Source organism: Coloeus monedula (assembly GCF_965178545.1).
Source record: "Coloeus monedula genome assembly, chromosome: 14".
Classification (NCBI taxonomy): Eukaryota; Metazoa; Chordata; class Aves; order Passeriformes; family Corvidae; genus Coloeus; species Coloeus monedula.
In genome coordinates, this window is record NC_138794.1 from 2,527,337 (window position 1) to 2,551,131 (window position 23,795).

At 39.3% G+C, this 23,795-nt stretch overlaps 2 protein-coding genes across 5 annotated transcripts in view; both read left to right on the forward strand.

The window, feature by feature from the left end:
* Positions 1 to 9,527, forward strand: part of SLC12A1 (solute carrier family 12 member 1) — a gene marked incomplete at both ends in the record, with an annotated part of 43,197 nt that extends 33,670 nt beyond the window's left edge. For both annotated transcript variants that reach the window (XM_082291020.1, XM_082291021.1), the window contains 6 exons: positions 1,866 to 1,997; positions 2,230 to 2,341; positions 4,752 to 4,838; positions 6,445 to 6,580; positions 8,557 to 8,624; positions 9,392 to 9,527. In XM_082291020.1, coding sequence (XP_082147146.1) covers positions 1,866 to 1,997; positions 2,230 to 2,341; positions 4,752 to 4,838; positions 6,445 to 6,580; positions 8,557 to 8,624; positions 9,392 to 9,527 — 671 coding nt within the window. The remainder of the gene's footprint in view (positions 1 to 1,865; positions 1,998 to 2,229; positions 2,342 to 4,751; positions 4,839 to 6,444; positions 6,581 to 8,556; positions 8,625 to 9,391) is intronic.
* Positions 9,528 to 15,368: 5,841 nt separating this feature from the next.
* Positions 15,369 to 22,836, forward strand: DUT (deoxyuridine triphosphatase). Of its 3 annotated transcripts, none has more exons than XM_082290602.1 (7): positions 15,369 to 15,494; positions 16,052 to 16,214; positions 17,686 to 17,777; positions 18,838 to 18,882; positions 20,980 to 21,054; positions 21,979 to 22,049; positions 22,472 to 22,836. In XM_082290602.1, the coding sequence occupies exons 2-7, from the start codon at positions 16,054 to 16,056 to the stop codon at positions 22,526 to 22,528; spliced, it is 501 nt and encodes a 166-aa protein (XP_082146728.1). In that variant the 5' UTR covers positions 15,369 to 15,494; positions 16,052 to 16,053; the 3' UTR covers positions 22,529 to 22,836. The 3 variants fall into 3 exon arrangements, with proteins under 3 accessions (XP_082146728.1, XP_082146726.1, XP_082146727.1); XM_082290600.1 differs by lacking the exon at positions 15,369 to 15,494 and adding an exon at positions 15,517 to 15,669; XM_082290601.1 differs by lacking the exons at positions 15,369 to 15,494; positions 18,838 to 18,882 and adding an exon at positions 15,517 to 15,669.
* The last annotated feature ends 959 nt before the right edge of the window (positions 22,837 to 23,795 follow it).

Genomic DNA, 23,795 nt, shown 5'->3' on the forward strand with positions numbered 1-23,795 from the left:
GGCAACCTATTCCCAACCTTTCAATGCATCACACTTTCACCAATATGCAAACTGGACTTTACTCCAAGCCAAAAACTCCTGAGCCACACAGAAGCCCCTGGGACAGAACCTCCCTTGTGCAAACCGTGGTGGCCACAACCCTGTAATGCAGCACAGTGGCATCCCTGCTCATAGGACATGCTACCTACAACACAAGCATTTCCCTCTCATTTGCTAGATAAACTTCTCAGCTCAGCTTATGTTCACTTCTACTTGTCAAAAATAGAACATGGTTATTAAAGTTGGAAGAATACAGAACAAGTTGGTTGGAAGGGGTTAGGGCTGTTTTTTTCTTTTTAATAGGGTGTTTTAAAGTGAGGCTTTTTTTTCTCCTCTCTAAAGAAAATAGAAACATATGCACAATAAGCAATCTTACTTTGCTTAACATACACACACACACAAACTCAGCACACAGCTGAAAACCAGGTAAAAATAGCAGAGCTGCTCTATATTCTAAGCATAATTTCATAAAAATGCACAAGTGAAGGTGCTAAAAGTACTGAAAGTACATACACAGCATACTGTCAAATAACTAATTAACACAAATGTGTGGGTGATGAAGTCAATATGACGTTTCAGACATAGTAAAATGATGCAGACCCAATTTAAGGTCTCGTTTTACAACGGCTAGGCTGTACTGATAATGACCCACCTGAAGCCATACTTGTACACAGACATGTATTTTGAGAGTTTTCACCTGCAGACACTATTACATCTGGCTGTGCATGCAACTCCCACAGGTACCAGGAAGATCTACAGACCAGGAACATAAAATGTCATTATTCTTCAGCTGGCAGACTTCAGTTTATTTTGTTTCAGTAGAAAATATTTTTATGACAATTCCACCAGAAGTGTTGTACCCCTGTTTCAACTTCCCTTTTTGATTTAGTTGAGCATAAAGGAAATACATATTACACATTTTGGCTCTCCAAATTAGATAATGTTAATAAATAGCCTCTCCTCTCTGTTTTGTTTTTGTGTTCATACTCCCCAGAGTTTTTGCATCTTCCAGCAGAGGTGCTAGAACTGTAGAGGAAAGCCAATAACTGCTTTATAACTATCCTGTACACACTCCAGAAATAGAGGAAAACCAAACAAAGCTTTTTCAAAACCTACCAGATCAGAGTAAAACCTCTAAAGAAGCCTGTCTGTTCCATTTAGAATATTGCTCTGACACCGTCTCTTTGAAATCATTGAAAGAGAAGCAGGAAAAGGTGGAATGAGAGAAGGTATTGTTAGTACAGAGTCAAGACCATATCTTTTAAAGCCAGCCAAGCAACCAGCTAGAATCAAAATTTATTTCCAATTAGCAGTGACCAAGTCAGCATAGGGAAACAGCCAAACGTGCTTGTGTTGTTTTCTGACTTCCAGCTTCACCTATGCTCACCCTGTACTCCACCAGCTCATTTCATGCACTGTGACTGTGCCTTTCAGGGACCTCTCTATTTTACAAGACAGCTGAGCTTGGAAATGATGCAAAATGACATATTTACTTCTACAATCTGTCAGATATTTCCCAGTTGCTTTTTAAGGCCCCAGTGAATTTTACATTAACTAAAAAGAGACAGAGAACAAATAATCAGGTAACCTTTTTCAAGATGTTACAATCCAGTGACAATGTGTTACACAAGCTTTGGTTTCTGTGCATATTGAAACATTAGAAGTCCAAAGCGTCTATTCTGTACCTTTTTTTCCCGATTTTAAGTATAGCAATTATGTCAGAAACAGTTCATTTTCCTGAAGCTTTCCCTCCATTTGGCTCCTTAAAGCTACTTATTGCCTCACTTATCAGACATCCTTCCACATTTTTTTCTTTCTCATTACAGAGAGCACCATTAACACCATACAGTCAATGCATGTGGGTGAATTCAATCAGAGGCTGCTGGAAGCCAGCACTCAATTTAAAAAGAAGCAAGGAAAAGGTACAATTGACATTTGGTGGCTGTTCGATGATGGAGGTAAGGAATTTGAGTAAGAACCACAAGGAGAGAGATTTCTCTGTTACCAAATATAAAAATGGACTTGGGAAGTTGCATAAAACTGGGTTTTATTAAGCTTACATAGGAAATTTTATGTCAGGCTTAAATGTTTTAAAACTAAGTTACATCCAACACTGCTGAAGTGAAAGATGGAATTTTTACCATACAATGCACTAATTTGATACTCCTCCATTTTTGTATGTTATTCCAGGTCTAACAATCCTAATTCCTTACATTCTAACTATCAGGAAGAAGTGGAAAAACTGTAAATTAAGGATCTTCACTGGAGGAAAAGTCAATAGGATTGAAGAAGAAAAACTAGTGTAAATATAACTTTATTTGTCTCACTGTTTAAAGAGTTTGAATTGATGCTGAATATAATGCATATAGCAGGAAGGTGGGAATTTTCCAGCACAATTGGTTTGTTGTACTGTGGGCAGCATGGAAAAAAGATGTACATGATTGAAAGGTGTTAAGCTTATGGCATAGCCCTCAAGGCTCTGCAAATGGTGATTACCAAAGGAAACTCACATCCAGCACTTTTTCCCATTAATAGCTCATATTCCCTTCTCTGAGAAGAGTGGTCTGCACTCTGTAATGAGAATGTAATTACTTTTATGGGATTTACATGAGACTGTCCGGGTAACAGCAAGTGAAATTGCACATGAAGTTCTCATATGCAAATAGCATAGACAGATAGCTCACATAAATGTGATTAACTGTGGTAAAACTTGAAGAAGTTAAAGAGCAAGTTAATCAACTTTAAGGCCAAGTTGATTTTACTCAGCATTTTTTAAAAAGTCTAGATTTCATAATCATCATTTGCCTTCGAGCAAATGAAAGGTATTAATATAAACTTGTTTTTGTCACCACTGTATGTAGGACCTTTCCTTCCTAAGCACTTTACACACTGGAGGCACAGCCATTTCACCACCAGTGGAAGCAGCTCAATTTGGGATGAAAGTCGGTGACTGCTTAACAAAGAGCAGAAGCACCATGCAGTGTTAACAACATCTCTAGCCAAAACTCCAGTGGGAAGCAAGTGAGAGGGGTGCAAGGACAAGAGTTAGAATCACTTGCTTCACTAGGATTACAACACAGCACCTTGAAAAGACAGCTGCCACAGGACATGCCCTTAAAGCAAAAGGGAACACACAAAGCAAACGTTGCTACTCTGTGGTTCTGTCAGTTTTAAACATTACCCTAAGGTTAATGTACTTCTGCAGGAGAGATTCACAAGTGTTTGTACAAACTATCCTTACAATTGGGTAAAAAACACCTTAGGGCCGCTCAAGGACCTGCTGGGAAATGTTCTTTGCTCCCTGTCCAGAGTCTGCCCAGTCTTGGCTGTTCAGGACTGTAAACAGGCTCATGAACCTAGACCCTCTAGTCACCAGATTTTGCTGGAAGTAGGAAGTCTTGACATCAAATGGGATTTGTCAAAACATGATAGATTCCACAGAGGCAGTTCTGACACCTGCATACACTGCTTGTCCCACAAAGGCCACAGTAAACAGCATGATCAGGACAGCTGACAGAGACCCAGTCTGTCCCCAAGGAAACAGTATGTGTCTGTATTGCTACCTAAACACAAGCTTTCCTCAAAACACAATATACCTGCCACATGCAAAAGCCTTCAAAGAGACAAATCTGGGCTGGGTGGTTCCTCCATTCCCTAGGTAAACCTAATACAAAATCATCCAAGTACAATTTCAGCCATGTATTTTGAATTCAGAAGTCAAATTTAACTGGACTTTTACTAGTATGTAATTCGCAAAATATAAAACCCTTTCCACAGAAGTTGAGGTTTTGCTCTTTATCATGTTCAAAATAAGGATTTCTGCAAGGGACACCAGGATTTATACAAGCAGTATGTTCTCATATATATGTATGTATATATATTAAAAAAAAAAGAGTGAACTCTCAGGTCATAAACAAACACATATTTCTACCATGGTTTGCTCCTAGGAATTCTCTGACCTTTTCAAAATCCAAAGCTTACATACCAAAAATAGAAACAAAAAAGGAGGTGGGAGAAGGAGGTGTGGGGAAGAATCACAAGACCCCAACCATGGTTCAAACAAAGGCAAAACTGACCTAATTAAACCTCTCTATCCTCAGCACAAACACACAAAAAACTATAAACTATTCCTTCTGCCAACTGGGGCAGAAAAGCAAAGTATTTTCTTTTATGAACATGTGTAAAGACAACATGTGAGTAGATCAATATAAATTAATAAATAAAAAAGACGAAAAAGATTCTTTAAGTATTGTACATCAACCTTCTGGACCAAATTTTCACCAACACATGTACTACCAGTATTGTAAAACTCCATCCACAGCATTCTGACAGTAACAGAGGAACAGAAACCTTCTGTAAGTACTGGAGAATTCTGCCCTACTGTATACTGAATATTCTTCCTTTATAACTCAAGCCTTTGGAAATACTTAAAGTACCATCGTTTTCCCAAAATGTAAACACCCTGCCCTCTGTCTGCTATTAATTTCCATTTTTTTGCTACTTTCATCGATCATCAGTTAAATGAAATATGCTACAGCAATCACATGAATCCAGTTTTGTAATTGGAAATTGAAACACTAAAGCATTTAAAGTAATTTGTCATATAGTTAAAGATAAGATATAAAATGCAGTTGTCTAACTCATTTACAAGTGTTCTTTGATACAAAGCACTCAGAAGTACAATGATAAAACATTCCCTCTTTTGTTTTCAGGATGGCTTCACTCCTAAGCAAATTCAGAATAAAATTTGCTGATATTAATATCATTTGTGATATCAATATAAAGCCCAACAAAGAGAGGTAAGAAGCATTACCAAAATCCATTATTTAGCAGTCAGCCTTTACCTAGAGCTTACTTCTTTTATGCTGAACATTAAAAACAAAAAAAAAACCAAGAAAAAAACAAAACAAACAAACAAAAAAACCACCAAAAAACCCCAAAAATAAACACAGAATTAAAACCAAAACACAACACAGAAAATAACAGTGTCACTTGATTGTAATAATTTTCTAAGTACCAAGAGCAGGAAAAAGAAAAGAACCTTTTAACAATCACAGCTTAAAGGGTCAAAACCATGTGTAGTCTTTTGCTTTATGTCGTAAAGACTAATTAGACACCATACTTATGAGTCACTAGATTTAACAGACATTTTATGATGGTTTTAATGATGCTATTAAATGATGACATTTATTTAGGTTGCAACTAAAGAATATAAAGATTTTATAACTACATACCTAAAGTCCCCTTTCAGTGCCCTCTTGATCTCTCACATAACTTTTAATTATGTAAAGCACTGTGCAATACATGTCTTTTTTTTTTCTTCAGTACAATGCAGTGATTTTACATAAATAAAAGTTATCAAAAAGAATTAATATCTGGCATTAACATAAAAACCACATACATTTGCTGCATCAGCACTATCTGAGCTGAACAAGCTAATATTATGCCAGACACTTGCTAGACAGACCACTGTATCTCTCTTCCAGCTGGCATCCTATCTATTTGATTAATAATAAGAGGATTATCACTATTTTACATAGTGAAACAGCCAGTGAGGATGTTGACAAACTCTGACAACTTAGCAACAGCAACACTAAATGCTGCATATCACGGCCTTTAACCCATCTCTTGGATTCCTGGCCACAGAGCCAAGGCCAGCCTGTGCCCAGTCTCCCACTGCACTTCACACTGAGGCCTATCAGCACAAAGTGCTCAGAGAAATACACTCACATCCATACAAAAGAAACTCCCTGAGGTCTCTGTGGGATGGTAGAAACTTTCAACAATGGGCAAGCAAGGAAGTACAGAAGGACGATAAGATTCTCCAGATTAAAAGATTCAAAAGTTCAAGAAACAACTTGAAATTTAGAGAGAAAATCTGAACACAATTCAGAGTCCACGTACAGCAAACAACCTACAGTGTTTCCTTCAGCCCCTTGTCACAGGCAATTTGTATCACCTGTTTATCCACTGCATTAAAACCATCAGTAAAACCATATCAGTGAGGTGATTGGTCCAGCTAGTGCTGAAACAGTAATAAAAAGTTCAGTATTCATGAGGAGACCCATATTAATTGTTAATATTAGTAACCAATATACTGCAGCTTGGAGTTACTGTAAAACTCATTTCAGTATTTTTGCCAGAACCAGGACAATGCAGAAAATTCTCTGCTAAATGCAGTGTTTAATTATCCTCAAATAACCTTTAAATTATCCTCAAATAACCCAAACATACAGAAGTGGCACAGATATAACTTGGGGCACAATGTAGCAAAGAATAGTTAAAGATTTTGCACGTTTTTCAGCTATAATTATTATCAGTGAGGCCTGTCATACACAGTGACTGTGAAATAAGTTAGTGAGTTCATACCCTGCAGCAAGGCCTCCTTTGTAATTCGTGTTTCAGCTGGAAATTCTTTGAAGAGATGATTGAACCGTATCGCCTCCATGAAAGCTGCAAAGATATAACAACTGCTGAGAAATTAAAGCGAGAGACTCCGTGGAAAATTACAGATGCAGAGCTGGAAGCATTCAAGGAGAAGGTAAAGCCTCACCTACCTTTTTACATATGTACTTTTCCTTACCCTCCAGATGTTTGAAGCGATTAGTAAGAAAATTTGAAATACCAGATATGGAATTAGAAACATGACATGTACAAACCTGTATTTGATATTTACAGACTGGATTTATGTTGTAAACACTGCAGAGGTGTGTTACGATTGCATTATTGAGCTCCCTCAGACCTTGGCATGTTTACACAGCATTTTCCAGGCTGATGAGAAGCTTTGCCCACATCAAAGCCAGCCAGATGAAAACCACCTCTGAACCAGACACCACACAGTTACTGCACTAAGCCTGAGCTAATTGGGTCTGCTGGGAGGTTTATTAAATGGCTCCACTGTTTTGCAGCTTGAATCTCTTAAAGGATGCAGCTCCAAACACTCACCACTTTGGGTCATTTAGAACTGAATCCAGACACTTCAACTAAGGCTAGAAAGTTCTCCAAAGGCAAGGGTGAGCATGAATTCTTACCTCAGTGGCAGAGTGAAGACTAAACCAGTCTACCATGCAGAAGCTCTCCTGCAGTTCAGAGGAACTTCAAGGCTGATGCTGGCTGATCCACTGGGTCAATTACAGCCCAGTCTGCTCTTTAAACTTGTTGGAAAAATACCTTTTTACCAATGAACCACCAGGCTTCATCAGGACAGTGACAAAAGGAATACTGCAAACTCTTTCACCCTTAAGAGACAAGTTCTCCTGTAACTCCCAGAGAATTAATCTAGCAATTTTAGTTATGGTTCCTGTGGAATTAACCTGAGTACATTGGCAGTTTAGTTATCTCCACTTTATGGTGCTGGTAACTTTCTCAGCAGAGCAAGGATTGCAACTCTGAGCTCAGAGATGCCAGAAGTCACAGCCTGACACATGAACATCAGCAGGAATCAATGATGATTTAAGTAACACACTATAGTACTAACTGCAGCAGCTGGGAAGCAGACTGACTGCTCACTCTATTACCCTCTTCATGGAGCTGATAACCAGTGTAAGGTTGTAAGTAGTCAGCTATGGGCAGAAAACCTTAGAATTATTCTCACCGTAAATTATTAAAAATTGAGAGTCAGAGCCCTTAAAACATCTCAGTATAAAAGAAAACAGGAATATAATCACAGACACTTGCATGCAGAACCAGTGAGGATACAACAGAAAAAAAAATACATTATTAAGCTTGGTCTTGTCAAGGTCACTAACTAAGGAACTAAAAAAACTCCCCATAGATTGAAAAGAGTCAGCAATATGAAAATGCCAAATTACTCTGTAAAACAAGAACAGCAACAAAAAGTTTAGCTTATACATCCGGAAAGATATGACCCTTATCATCAGAAGTAAGGCAGTTCTGGGAATTTTACAGAGGACATTAGAACACATTTACAATTCAACAGAGAAAAACCTGGCAGCACAGATAAAGGGTGATGTTATAGGATGATTCTCATGAGGTAACAACTGGCCAAATTATGAGGATTCTTACCTATATAACATGTAAAAGAACACTGACATTTCCGTATAGAAGGAAAATTTAAGGTCTGAATGGAGAAAAACCAGCTTTCTTCTTTCTCCAGAGAAAGAGAAAGTAACTTACAAGATCGGTGAAGATACATCTATCTTACACAAACCTGCCCTGGTCTCTTGTTCCCTGTGACTTGTTAAGTTATAAAAATTTTGAGGGCCTGAGCTTGACCATAAAGTACAGTACAAAAATAATCCCTATCCCCAGGAAACCTTACACAGGGGCGAACAACCCTGGCCCTAATGTAACTATACTAATCAAAAAGTGTGGCTTAGCATCATATTTTGTCATTGCTATCACTCTGGACCCCAGAGCAGACCTGGCTTCCAGTGCTGCCAAATCAACAGCAGAAAATGTTGCAGACAAGGGTAGTGCAGAAGTATGTAAGACACCAGAACTGAGGATCACTGACCTGACTGATTTTTTTTCTTTTCCCTATTGTGTTTTAACCAGAGTTATCGCCAAGTCCGTCTGAATGAACTCTTACAAGAGCATTCGAGAGCAGCCAACCTCATTGTCCTGTGAGTTGCAAGATTTTTGATTCTAACTCTAAGAATAATGTGTAATGGGATTCTGAACTGGAGCTACAGCAACCCTTGTGTTAATTCATTGATTCATTAATTCACTGAGCACAAAAGTAATCTTTTAAGTACCTTTTGAAGGACTTGCATCTGGACTGGTGGTTCTCTGGGACTGCACTGAATATGAATCTTTCCTGGTGATGAAGCAATTGTATAAAGGAAAAGAGGCCACCAAAAAATTACCCAAAAAAAAGGCCCTTTCTAGAATTGATTTTTTTTTACAGAAATGTTTTTTATACACAGCTTCAATAAATTAGCTTGCACTTGTGATGCATAGATAAACCTCTACAGTTCCATTAATTCAGTCTCAAAAAAATTGGTGAGCTTGTAATGCTTACCATAAATTGAGCCATCTTTTAAAACTCTCATCTCACAGTAATTTCAGATCAGAAAATAGGCTGATGGACTGCAAAACTATGCATGTGTTGTATTTTTATCCTTTTTAAAAAATCATATTATGTGTGTGTTTTACGACCCCAAAAATATTCTTTACCAGTTTAAGGCTACAATCACAAGCAGTTCACGTCCAGTACAATCAGGTGAGCAAGGGTTTGCAAATTAAGGCCTTATGATATTAAAACAATCTCATAGTCTAATTATATCAGAGTTGTATATGAACAGTGATGTTTCTACTTAGTATTTAGTGAGAAGCCTGGGCTACTCCTGCCTTCAAAATCATAATTTTATTTTTCCCTCTGCCTAAACAGAAGCCTCCCTGTGGCAAGAAAAGGAGCAGTGTCTGATTACCTGTACATGGCTTGGCTAGAAATTCTCTCCAAGAACCTTCCTCCAGTCTTAATGGTCAGAGGCAACCACAAAAATGTACTGACTTTCTATTCTTAGAAAAACATCAGTGCCTAGAATATGCCTTGCTTGATTCCAACAGCTACATTTTTAATGGCAATGGCTTATCAAAGACACACTCATTTAATACAAATCTAAAACTTAAATAATTGACAGAAAATTTTTTAAAAATCCAAAGCAACACAGCAAAGAATTAGACAAAAATTGTACATGGTTCCTGCTGGTGTTACACTCCAGTACAGGCAAAAGAAGGAAAATCTACCTGTATGTCAAAAGAGACAGCAAACATTTTGAGCACACAAAGAAGAAATTCTTCTGATTTTATAAGGTATTGAAAAAGTTTTTGATATTTATCGTAGAAAGCCAAAATTAACTGGTATAATACAAAAATCATTAAATTGATAAAGAATTATTTCAAATTGCACTATCATAGTTGCTAATGGGCACACAGTAGGATTAAAATGAAATGCACCAACTTGTGAGACAAAAACCTTTACGGCATCCATCAGGTGTAAGTGATAAACTGACAGAATGCAAGTAGAATACATGCAATGCTTTTGGATTGTAATATTGCCAAATTAAGATGCTTTTACCTAAATTGTTCTGCTAATTTAAATTAATTCAAACACTTCTAATTTAGTGACAAACAAAAAAATTAGATAGATAAAAATATGGACTCTATTAAAAGACTTCATAATGCATTTTCAAGCTCTGACATGCAATGGAATTTGTGATTTAAATAATTGTGTTAAGTAAATTTCACAAAAAAAATTAGTAAAATACTAAATATTCTGACAATGTTTTCTGTGAATGTTAGGGCTAATACAATCTGACATTATACATTGGGACAAAATGCACAGTGATTTATGTGATTAGAAAAAAAACCTCATCTGAGTTGAATGCCTTATTTTTGATTTATATAAAAGATTTCTCTCTTTTTTGACTTTCTAAATAATATTAATTATACACTAACTTAAAATAAAGGCAATCCATTAAGTTATGTAATTTTTCTATTTTCTACTCTGCAACATTATGGTGCTTTATAATTTTAGCTGTCAAGAAAAGCAGCTTCTCTTTTTAATGGGTAAAGCTATATCCTATGTGTAAGCATTATTTAAATTAAAGACCATCACAGAACATGGCTAATTTATTTTCTGTAGTCCTGCAACTCCTTTGCAGAGATCAACTAACATCTAAGCCTCATGAAAGCCAAGGAGCCCTGAATTTCACTAAATGTGTATTTTAAAGCAGGCCTCATCTTGCTTGAATTATTAGAATTTAACTTGTGGTGGATCTAGCACTCCCATCTCAAAAAATGACAAATATTTGATGTTCACATTTTTTCTGAGTTCAACAGCAGCAATTCAGCAGAACATGGTAATGTAGCCCAGTAATCCATGCTTTATTTTCTCCATCTATTAAAGGCAGGATATTAAATATTGATATTTTCTCATAATGTTCTTCCTTTGCTTCTTACACATTTACAACCAGACTGAAGGATCATTCTAACTGCATTACACAGAAGTTTCCTCCTTATACCAGACTTTCTGCACAACTCTGAGCAAACCAAAGCTCACATTCTGCACCTGCAAAATAAGGAGATTATTCTCATCCTTCACAGTGATGCCAGCAGTGATACCAGAGCTTGTTATCTGCTGCCAGGTCCTTCCAGTTCCTTGTAGAATTGTAATGGTCACCATCCTTTCCACCTCACACAGCACACAGATATAATCTGAATGGCACCCAGGCAATGCCAAGAAACAGAGCTTTTAGGGAGGCTCCACTTAGGCTTCTGCATGTTTCTTATCACAATCTACACAAGCACCTGGAGGAATTATACACCTCTATTAAGCCCTTTAATTATATACATGACTGGAGATTGTTTCCTAAATATTCCCAAGTATTGTAACTCTCAGTCTATAGGGAACATTGACCCAAACTGCTCTGGGGGACCTAAGCAGATCCAAAAAGAGAATGAGCACAAAGTGAACCAGCAACAGCACTTTCAATACTATTCACACTGCTCTCTCACAAACACACTGCTGTGGGCATTGCAACAATAAATCCCAAGAGGTACCTTTCTAAAAAAAGTCATCAAAAACTAAATACGAACATACACATTTCTATCAAATGTCTTGCTTGCACGACAGTGATTAATTAGAAGTTGTATCCACACAACAGTGTAATAGGATAAACTCAGGATGCAACAGCACTTAGCTACCTGAAGGTGTTACTTCCACAAATTCACAAGTAATTTAGACTAAGTATTTTCCTAGCCTCTTCTATTTCCTGTACCTCACCATGATTTCTGAATTTGTGTGGACCAATTTGGAGAGCATACTAATTACAGACTATATTAAATTGCAACTTAAGATTGCAAAATTTTGTTAGTCCACCTCCCTCCTTTTCAACTCTGTAAGAGACACTTCTTGACATAAGTTATCCATAGAACAACTGCTGAATTTTAATCATCAAGTTAGTAACTAAACTCTAATTACATGCTTGAAATCTCAAGGAAAAAATACAGCTCTAATGCTGTCTAGCACATTTTTCGCTTATATCACACTACCATAAGTTTATATAATTTAGCCTGGGTTTGATCAGCCAAGACAAAAGTAAGAACAGGTAAGGTGACATGGGACATTAAAGTGTGAAAATACCACTGCTATGAAACAAGAAAAAAGAATAGTTTGAATTTTCTTCAAAAGCCTAGGCATCCTGCACAGCTAAGCTTGTGCCTAAGGGCCTGTTAAAATGATCCACTATTGTTCCTCCCATCAGTGAATCTTACCTTTCCCTCCCAATGTTAGTGGAGCTCCAACAGGTATCACAGAAGGCATTTCATCATAGTTCAGAGACTTCACTTTCCTTCAATCTTTTTACAACCACTGACAAGTTGCCCATCTTGATCACATATCCCTAAAGCACAGTCCAGATTGTGCTGCCCAGAACAGCATTCTCCGATGTGCTTTTCGCTAAATTTTTCAGTCCCCAACAAAGATTCTTTTTGAGGGGATCATTACTTTATTTCATTTTTAAATTAGCTACCCAACAGGGCAAGTAGAAAAGCTACCTAACCAAAAAGGCACTGCATTGTGAGGAGAAACAACTGCAACTACACTGCAAAGAGCATGTTGTTATCCTACTTCACACTCAAAGGAGTTTCCACTCAATCTTCGTAATACAACATACAAAGTTCCAGCCACCAGCATAGGAAATTTCCTCAGTCTTAAACTTCTGTAATTTTCATTACATCTTTGAGAAGTCCTAAAAAAAGCTTTCCTGACTAGGCAATATTAATTCACAGAAAACCTAGATATTTCTCATTTTTTTCTCTCAGTCCATGCGGTATTTCAAGATCTTTTCAGCGAAAGCAGTTTCAGCAAATGACTGGGAGTTTACAAGCAAGAGACGTCACCAGGTAACAGGAATTAGCACTGCAGTTGTACATATGGGGCAAACAGCTACAGAGTTTTAGCTACTACTGACTCATTTAACTCCCCTTAGCTCTTTGTCACCTTCCCTCAGGCAGAGGTCCCTGACCTATCAGCAAAGCAGGGAACACAGAATTTGAGTAACCCGCAGCACTTCCATCTTGAAGTTCAGGGGTCTTCCTCAACCTTCTGCCTCTGGTGGTTTGGCTGTCACTGCACTTTAATGAAGTGAGTGTGGATCACTCCAAGATCCTGCTCTCTCTCCCTTGCTACCTCTGCAACTCTTGGCAGCAGGGCAATAACCTTCAGGTGCTGCAGCTCTTTGCTAAATGAGTGACTCACCCCTCAAGTTACAGCTGAGGAAAGTCAAGGTTTTGCAAGTGTGCTTCAGCAGAAGTCAGGCCACTGTTTAAACATCTGTTCATGCTGGTACCTAGGACACAGCCCCTTGGCAGCTGTGTAGCCCATCGAGACCGTGTGGCCAGCATTGCTGAGGGGAACATCTCACACTGACCTTGACTCTGCAAGGAAAAATGGAAACAAACTCAGCGAGTTGCAGCTCACACTCCCCACAAACAACAAGTGCAATAACCCACAGTCATCCCATTGCTGGAATTTCATCAGAGGAAATTAAGTGTCAAACAAAATCAAACACTAAGGTTGTCTGGCACAGAGCAAAAAGCAATGGCAAAATTCTACAACCCCCACGCTGTACTGCAAACATGTAATCACAAGAACAGAGCTTCATTACGAACACACACATGATAACAGCCTTTTTAAATTACAAACCTTAATCACTGTGAAAGAGACAGCTGTTCTAAGTCAGAATGGGGTGGGAAATCTCTCTTCTAAAGCCACGGTTTTCTGCTAATAAAAATCCTCATTTTAACACCAAAACTTTTCAGTAGGGAGAATTTTGTGGCTATTACCCCTCAACAAAGCAGCCTCCACTCCTGCTCTCAGACCAGGAAAAAAGGCGGATGATTTCAGTTTATCTCAGTATTGTTTTTCAAAGTCAGGAGGAAATGCCCGATGGAGAGCAGCACTAATCAGCGATCAAGAATGCAGGAAGGTTGACTGACTATCTACACAGTAAGCCACACATTCCCGGAACCAAGGTAAACTTGCCCAGTCTTCCAGCACAAGGTTGAGGAGGTTTTCCCCGTTGTAAAGATCTGGAAAAAAACCAAGCGTCATTCAGCTAAGACCTTTCTCCTTAATAATATTTTTGGATGAGTCCTCCTCTCTATTATTCATGGGCTTTCAGGCTACCTTAAGCACAGTTTAGAACCCAGCCTGCCTCACCAAGCCTGGCCATTCATAAAATTGGTCCTTTTCTACACTATAATGCAGGATGCAGTTGTAAACTCTATAAAGCCCTACTTGTATAAGTAAACATTTACAATTAGATATCAGTTGTCTACAACTTCAATTCCTATGAACTTCGATTTTTGGAGAGCTTACATCAGAAGCCATAAAATATTTTAAGTAGTTTTTTCACAGGGTCAGTTTTACAATACGTATTCTCTTTCAAACAGTGCATACTATTTAGACTGAAAATACTGAACAGGAATAAAAGAAAGCCCAAACTGGGACATTCTTAAAAATACCTTTCACAACTGAACTGCAACGTGTAGTAAAGGTTTCACTGCCATCTGGCTGCATTTAAAAAACATAACATAGCAAAGAGACAATCACATAGAGTTTAAAAAAAAATCACAAAGAATAGTTGTTTGACAAACTTTAGACCAGCAAAAAGAATCCAGCAGTCTGTAGCTATTTTGCAAAGAGTCAAATACATCCATTAGCCTCACCAGGGGCAGTTTTTAAACTGTGAATCCAATGGGATAGTCTGTTCAGACCACAGCAGAGAGCTATGGGGGAATTTCAGAAATTCCCTATTCCCAAGGATATAGATATGTCCTGTAGAATATATCTGTATATCTTTATATATAGATAGATATATGGGTAGAAAGACATAGATACAGAAACAATATGGGGGAAATTACATCATAGATAGGATAGCAAGCATGCAGAGACTATGAAAGACAGTGAAAATATGAGTCTTCTGCTCCGAGACAGAACAGAGCACACCGACCACTGAAAGGTTTTCCCAGCTAGAGCATCGACAAGAGCTGGCCTGACCACTTCTGAAGGAGTCTCTTTATCCCACTATTCTGTGCAACCTGCTCTAAGACGACCTGCTGTAACAGCAGGATTAGACTGGATGCTCTCCAGAGGTCCCTTCCAGCCCTAATCACCCTGGGACTGTGTGGGAGGACAGCGGCTGTTTGCAGGCCGCGGGGCAGCCCACCGTGCTCAGCCACCCCGGCTGTGCGATACGGGAACGGGGAGGGGGGAACGGAGAGGGGAGGGAAGGGCTCCGCGGCGCCTCTGAGGCCGCCGTGACCGCCCGCGCCCCGCCGGCCCCGCCCGCCCGTGCAGCCGCAATCGCGTCCCCCGGCAACTCCGCGCGTCCCGCGGGGTCCGCCCGCCATCCCGCGGCAGCGCCGCCGCCGCGTACCGAGGAGCGCCGCAGGCCGGGCTGCTGCCGGAACGGCTGCGCCGGCAGGTAGAGCCCGGGCAGGGGGAGAACGGGGCACCGGCGCCTCCGCCCGCCCCCCCATGAGCCGGGCGGACCGCGGCGGGGAGCACCGGGCGGGCGCTCATGGCGCGCTCCCCACACGGCGGCGGCGGCACTATGCTGGCGCGGTGCCTCCGGTGGCTCCGGCACCGCTACGGGCGCTGTAAGAAGCGGTGGGGGAATTGAGGGGAAGCACATACTGCCCTCGGGGGCTTTGGGGAGGATACACGCTGCTCAGCCGCACCACCGGCCCGATCTGCGCCCCTCGGGGGTCGCCTGGCCGCGACGCGGCGGCTGCGGTTTGAGGCGATGGCGAGCTCCGCCTGACAGACAGGGCGGCACCCTCAGTCCCGGTGCGGGGCACTCAGGAGGAGCTGGGCGAGGCCATTCTCACCGAGGGGGGAATGGGGTTGCGGCGCGCGCGGAGAGGCCGCGGACGGGCCGGTTTCCCCCCCTATACTCGCGCCCGTGGGCCGCGCCGGGTTTTGGCGGGGTTTTTGGCGGGCGGTTGGCCGTCCCTCACAGCGACTCTCCCGCTCTCTCAGCCATGCCCGCCTCCGAGGCCGTGCCGCAGCCTTCCCCCAGCAAGAGGCAGAAGGGGTCGGGGCCCGGAGAGGTCTCCACGCGGCTCCGCTTCACCAAGCTGTCCGAGAACGCCTTCGCCCCTTCCAGGGGCTCCGCACGGGCTGCGGGCTACGATCTGTACAGGTGAGGGAGGGTGAGGCTACGGCACCCGGGGCGGGAGCCCGCGTAGATGCCGCTCCGCTCGGTGAGCCCTGGGCAGGGGCTCCGGCGGCTGAGAGCGCTCTCGTGGCCTCTTGCCGAGCCGAGCCTCCGGCCAGGCTCGCTGGCCATGCAGGAGAGGAGGCCACAGCTGACCAAGTCGTAGCTCCCTTGCTCCTCCATCCCTGACCACTTTCGAGTATCCGTGATCCAGCTGTGCTACAGCACTGATTTCATCAGGCAGAGATGCAGTCGTTGGCTAAAAGGCAGGCTCGACACAGCATGCGGAATTGCTGGTGGTGCCCACAACGGCCGGGCGCGTTCCTTTTGAAATGAAAAAATGGTAGCACACATCGGCCCTCCTTGCCAGCCCTTGTGCTTTTCTGCTTTCCTCTTGGGTCCGGGGTGCTGCCTGCCAAAGGGCGTTGTAGCAGTTTGATAGCGGTCCTGGCTGGAAACCATCTGCACTGGTGTACAGGCTTGGGTTTTGGTTTGTTTGAATTTATAATGACCCTTGTTCAATGGTTTTCACTATATATTCAGGAATACCTGTAGCTAGACTTGTGGTTGTTTGCATAGTGCTTCTGTGATCAAGTCACTAGTTACGTGTGAACTTTGCTGCCACCACTTTTAACTTACCTTTTTAAGTATTACTTGGAATAATCACAGCCTTTTTCTTCCTTCGCCTCACTGACCTCTTTCCTGAAGATTTATTTCACCACACGTCACCCTTTTTCTTTTTATCCCTTTTGTCTCACCAGGTTTGTTTTTGTTCTTGTTCCAATGGTGCACTGTAGACCTGGAAAAAGTCTGTTTTATAGAAAACCTTTCAGTGCTTCCAGTGTTTAAAAAAACCAGTTCTTTGTCAAGGTCAAGATATGACAAGTATTGTCACCACTGCCTTTCATTAAGCCTTCAGTTGGGTAACTTCAGCAAGTTCTTAAAATCTCTGCAGTTCAGAGTTCCCAGGTGAATTATGTGAATCATGAACTGTCAGACTGCTCAGAAAAAAACATTGTTGCCTAAAAGTTAACTTAATAGATTATTAATTTTGATTACAACTAGTTCATCTGCTGTAGAAAGCTTAATCAGAGCATATTATCTGTAAAGTTTCTGCTTTTGCACAAAAAAATGCACAACTACGTTCACCTAATGGTTACTTTAAACTTGTATCTTTTGTCTATCTTACCAATTAAAAAAACATTTAAAACTGGCCATTGCAGGAGTATGCTGTTCAAATAACACTTCCGGAATCTTAAACTAGCATCATCAGAATGGCAACATCTTGTGGTTTAGGACGTGCATTAAATTTTGCAAATCTGTAAATATTTGTTGTCTAAATTTCATGATATAAATTCCCAGGCAGATTAATTCTGGGTAATTTTGTACCTTAAGTTACAGTAAAGAAACTTTAAGAGGTATTCTATATAAACTAGTGTTTCTTTCTTTAATGTAGTGCCTACGACTGTGTGATACCACCCATGGAAAAGGCTGTGGTGAAAACAGACATTCAAATAGCACTTCCTTCTGGATGCTATGGCCGAGTAGGTGAGTACACAAGCTGTGAAAAGGCTGCAGAGTCATTGTAGAACGAGTTTGACGCCATCTTCCCATTTAGATTCTGCCTAAAGCTTTCAGAATTAGTCTACACAAAAAAGGGATGCCACGTGGCTGTGTGATTTACTAAATCTTGTAGCAGAGATTTTCCTGTTACCTGTTGTCAAATGCATTTGAGGTTTGGTGTATGTCAAGTGACAAAAGGATGATCAGCAAAAAGGCTTGTACTCTACATACAACTTCATAGGCTCTGCAGTAGTTCATTGTTTCTCTGCAGTTTCAAATTCAAATCAGAAAGACCAATAGGTAGTGGACATACAGAAAATGCATCCCTGTATGTTTAAAAATTAACCCCAGAGTAACAGTGTAGTAGAATTTGATTACTTTTGGTGACAGAATACTTGAGAGAACCTGTACAAGATGTTCTGTTTATTTTGTGCGTTCTTTATCTGAATTATGTATAAATATGTAAAGTGAAAAAGCAATAGCCACTCCAGGGGGAGAACATGATCAGAGTTTGCCAGGTCCTTTTATGTAAAAGGAGAACACACGTGCATTTCTCTTATCCCAAAGAAAATTTTGAAGATCGTATCATTTTTAGCTCCTCATCACAGTAGACTAAAACCCCAAATCCCCACACGTAATTTATCTGTGTATAATACTGCTTAGGAAGTTGATTGCCAAATATTGTTTTCCATTGTAACTTAAATGGTTTGACCTAATATTCTTCTAAGATGATGTCAAACCAGTGGTAGTCACCAAAAATAAACCAATATTAGACAGTCCTTGTCTGCTCCAGTTGCCTTCCATGGAGAAACCTGCTCTGCAATTGCAGGTCAAATAAAGATATATTTCTATCACTTAAAGATTGCAATTTTATTGTAGCCTGTTATTCCTTTTAATATATACGTAAACTCTTACAGTAATTCCTGTAATACGTTAATTTTTAAAAGACTGTGGAAACAAGACTGTGCAAATACACTGTATAACCTATAAATACTGTCTTTTTAAAGAAATAAATTGTAATACTTACAAAAAAATTCTTTTCTAGCACCACGTTCTGGTTTAGCTGCAAAGCACTTCATAGATGTTGGAGGTAAACTTTTTGTTCTTTTTAGTAATCCTTGGTAAATACTGATCACGGAAGTGCCTTAGTTTCACAGTGTAATGTGTAAATAAATGATGGCTTCATGGGTAATCTGGCAAAAGGAGATACCTGGATAACACCTGAGAGAGACAGTGCATCATGATTATGTTAAAACTGGCTTAATTATAAAAAATAGTACTGATTTTTTAAAATAATAACTATAGTACTTTTGTAGGCAGTGCCTGCCATAGAAGTTATTTTTTGGTTTAGGCATTAAAGATGACTTATTATATTCTGCTTTATCCATTTTTTTAACCAGCAAGTTAACTTGAGAAATACATGTTTTTCTAAATTTTCAAAACTCAGGGGATACTCCCAGTGTTACTAGCACCTTAATTAGGGAGCTGTTCAGAAATGCCTTTGGATTTATCCAAAACATTACAGAAGAGAGTTGTGTAAATACCTTTTCCGCACTAGAACCAGAGCAAAGATTGCATCATAACTATGGATTATATGCACTACAATTTTTTCACAAAGCTGAAGAAACTAATTTAAAATCCAGGTTTTTATTCTTAAGTGTGCATTTTTGTGGCTCAACATTAAAACTTCAAGGTACAGTCATACTACAGTTTCCTCTGGTACTCGTAATCTCTAAAGGCTAGTACTTTGTATGAGTCTGGGAATGTCTTGGAATGGCATTTAATTTTAGTATTTAAATTATTTCTGCAAGTAGACTTCAAAATACATACTTGGGACCACAGGGAGGCCCAAACTCCTGTTTTCTACTGGAAATATGTTTCCTGGCAAAGAAGCAGAATATAAATATTTTAATGTGCACTGGTAGATAATCTTCTGAACTCTGTAGCTAATACAGTCATGCAAAATACAAGAGTGAGCTAGTTTTGTAGTCTTGAATATAGCTGTATGACAATAATATCCTTACAGCTCTGATTCTGTTACCTTGCCAGAGGTACAGGATTTGGATCTGTGCAAATCCATAGCTCTCAAATGAAATGTTAGGAGTTGAGAACAGATTTCTGCTTACCACTGAAAGAGCTGAAGTTAGCAGAACAAATGGAGCCTGAATTTGATCCAGCTGTCTTGATTTCAGATAGGGTATTACTACTAAAATTAGTAGTACAGTGGTAAAGCATTTCTTGACATGTGGTGGTGTTTTTCAATTCCTTTTGCAAGACTGATTAGCATTTTTAGATGTCTTGATTTACCTAAATATGAATATCGATCTAATATCGATATCCAACTGAGATGGACAAAAGCTCTCTAACAGATTAGAGTTAGAAAGTGCATGTTTTATTTGGTGCCAGGCACTGTGTGGGATGGCTCCCTAAGACGCAGGGCCCTGATCCAAGCAAGCATGATACTTTTTATTTCCAAATATTATGAATATCCAAAATACAAATGTATGTTCATAACATTAACACCTCCCATTCTCCGCTTCGTATGAAGCTTACATGAAATGAGCTTACATGTCATTAAGCATGCATAGTGTGTGTCCTGAATGGAGCCGGTGGTCTTGAATTGGGTCAGTGGTCCCAAAAAAGATGAAGTAACTCATCTTCCTCATTTTGACTTTTTTGCCTTTCTGAACTTTAACAATCCTAATTACTTTAGTGACCTCTAAGTTTCTTCTTGCATGACTTTTGAACGGGTTCCCACCAAGGGAGGAAATTGGTAATTGTCCTTGTTCCCTACACCAACTTCTCAAAGTTTCTATTCCTCGTTCTAAGCACAGCTAAGCAAACATACAAATGACAGATCATCAATTATTTGTAATCAGTTACTAACATCTTAGAACCCATTTCAGGTCCAGCTCTCTTAACTATTTTAATTAAGTCTAGCTGGGCCCAAATTCCTTCCTATTCTAACTAATTTCAACACAGCTAGCCTATAACTAAAATCTTTATGTTTCTTCTAAATCTATGTTTCAGTCTCAGTATTTGCATATGTATTGTCTAACTGTGCATCAGTAGTATAAAGGATGTCAGTATGAGATACTGTAATCATTTATTAATCTAAACCTTATCTAATCTAGTTCTCATATACTGACACTAACTGAATATCTCTCTCAATTCTTTCTCATGACAGCTGGTGTTATTGATGAGGATTACAGGGGAAATGTTGGTGTGGTACTCTTCAACTTCGGCAAGGAAACTTTTGAAGGTAACTGTTAAGCCTGGCAGAGCCTATTTTCAGCCATCTGACTGGGAATGATAAACTAATTTTTTCTTTAAAAGTTTTTGCAGAGGTAGAATTAGCTGGGAACATTTTTCTTCTCTCAGTTAACAAAAACATAGATACTTAGTAATGTCCTGTCAAGGGAACATGGAAAGATTCTACTCATAGCAAATTAAGCAGCATGCAATAAAAACACCCCCAAAACCACCATGCCACCACAAAAACAAACCAAACCAACCCTTCTTAGCTAAGCTTTAGATTCACAAGCTGTACTGAAGTGCAACTTTGTCTTAAGTTTCTACCTTTCTCTGAAAAAAAAAAAAAAATCAGCTGAGTAGTATTTGAGATAAAAACTTCTCCAGAATCCTGCAAAACAGGAGTAATAAAGACAGGATTTTCCCTTTATTGTGCTGTCTTTTTGCAAAAAGTCAGTTTTAAGCTTCAGTGCCCAGTTAAAATATTGCCAGTGTTTTTGTGGCCTCTTCTGCATCTTCACATCACAAGCTTCTTTTGGAAGTTGTGTGAGCCATATTGGTTACTAGTGAGAAACACTGTTTTCCTTTTATCAGTTTGCCTTTTTCTCCCCAAATTCCTGGGTCTAGTTCAGAAAGCAGCTACATAATCCATGCAGCTGTCTCTCCATCTCTGCAGTACTTAAGCATAATGAATTAAGATGCCAGAGTACAGCATCAGGAATGAATGGAAAGGCCTTGAGCTGGTACAGCTGCTGACACTTCACCTTAAAAGGACCCAACCGAAGTTTATCTTAACCTGTATTTTTCTGGGACTGTTAACATCTGTTTAACTAAGTCTCAAATAAGTATTCTGATATTTTTGACAGGAGATTGTCTAAAGTCTGTATTAATTATTCACTTTTTTGAAGGAACTAATATTTTAACTTCTCTGCAGTTAAAAAAGGGGATAGAATTGCCCAGCTCATCTGTGAACGCATTTATTATCCTGAGCTAGAAGAAGTTGAAGTAAGTTGCCAAATAAAATATTTCTGCATTTTTCAATGACTAATAGTTTAAGATACTTGAATATAAGATGAAATTTATTATACAGATAAATACTTTGCTGAAATTACTTTCAGTGGAAAAACTGCATAGCAGCAGTGCTACCAGAATGAAAGTCTTGATTCTTTGTATGCACTTGGGTGGATTTTTTCTTTTTTGCAAGTTTTCAGAGTTTTTGGGAAACAGTTCAGTGTGTACTAGAAGTGTTTGCCTCACAAGCATTTGTTTAAGCTTGTACAAAAGATAGTCTGAAGCATCTCATGTACATTTTTTTGGTTTCTTAATTACAGCTCTTGTTACAAGTAAATGATAGACAATATCTGTTGTATAGAAACAAAAGGCAAGTTAAGGCACTAAACCAGCTTATCATAATTGATATCTTTCAGGCTCTGGATGATACAGAACGTGGTGAAGGTGGCTTTGGTTCTACTGGAAAAAACTGAAAATTACTTGAATCTGCTTTCTATGTATATTTTTGTTGTTGTTACACTATTTCTAAATTTTCATCTGAATTAGAAGTAGGATTTTTGGAGTACATAAAAATATTTCAAGTTTTATTGAGACTTCTCTGTATCTATCCTCCAGTGAATTTGTCTGCATAATGAGGAAATGTGCATGACTGACTTGACTTACTAGTTGATGTATTATTTTGTCTTTCAAGATGTTTGGTCCTCAGCAGTAAGAATGCATTGTTTATATGGCAATTATACTGTAATAAATTAAAACATAATTTTATTATTTTTTGATTTTATTCACCTAAATTAAAATGGCCAATTGTTCCCTTGCCAGTTTGTGTTAGACTTCTGAAAGCTATCTTCCACGTGGCTCAGGATTTCATACCAAGAGCCTATTTCATACAGCATCAGTGACAGTATCTATAGGAGTTCACACTCTGACCCCTAAATCAGAATAAGACAAAGATATTTAATATTTCGTCTTCTACAATCTATCCAAATACTTGTCTTTCTCTTCAAAGCTAGTTCTGGCTTTGATCCTTAGCTGATCTTCAAGTGGCCAATTTTTGAGTTCTCTTATTCTAAAAGAAAAAGCAATACAGTGTTTGAGGTGAGTAACACAACTCATCTGGAAATAACTTCTATATCGTAAATAAGAGCTATGAAATAAGCAGTTGAAGTATTTGTTAAAAATTAGTATGTTACTGTATGGAAGAAAGATTCTGAATTATTGAAGCAGTGCACAATTTGGTTTTTTAAGTTCACTTTTGTCTAGTTAACAGAGAATTCTTCTGGAATCTGTCCTAAACCTGATTCAGTGTGTGGAATTTCTTAAATGACTCTCTAACTTTTAGGTGAAAGAATGTGCACAGAAAAGAAGAAACAAAAAAAGCAAAGAAAAGTGACTGTTTTTCCACTTTACATAAAAGAATTAGAAAAGGCTCTGAAGCACTCAAACACTTTTTCCTGCAGTTGTCTGTACTTTAAGATTTTCTTATCTGGAAGATCACAGGAAATACTGTGCTTTTAGTTTTAGCAGTGGAAATGTGGGCCCATTGTAGACTGGTGTTCATACCACTTTTCTGCTTGGTAGTTTCAGATCAGGATAATCCTGTAGGTATTGGTTTCATGTCCTTGTCTAGGACTATTTCTAGTGAAATAGGCCCAAAATACTACATATTTTATCCATTTTATCCCACCCTCCCCCTCAAGGAGCTGAAAACTAGAGTAGCGTGACAGCATTCAGATCCCTTGT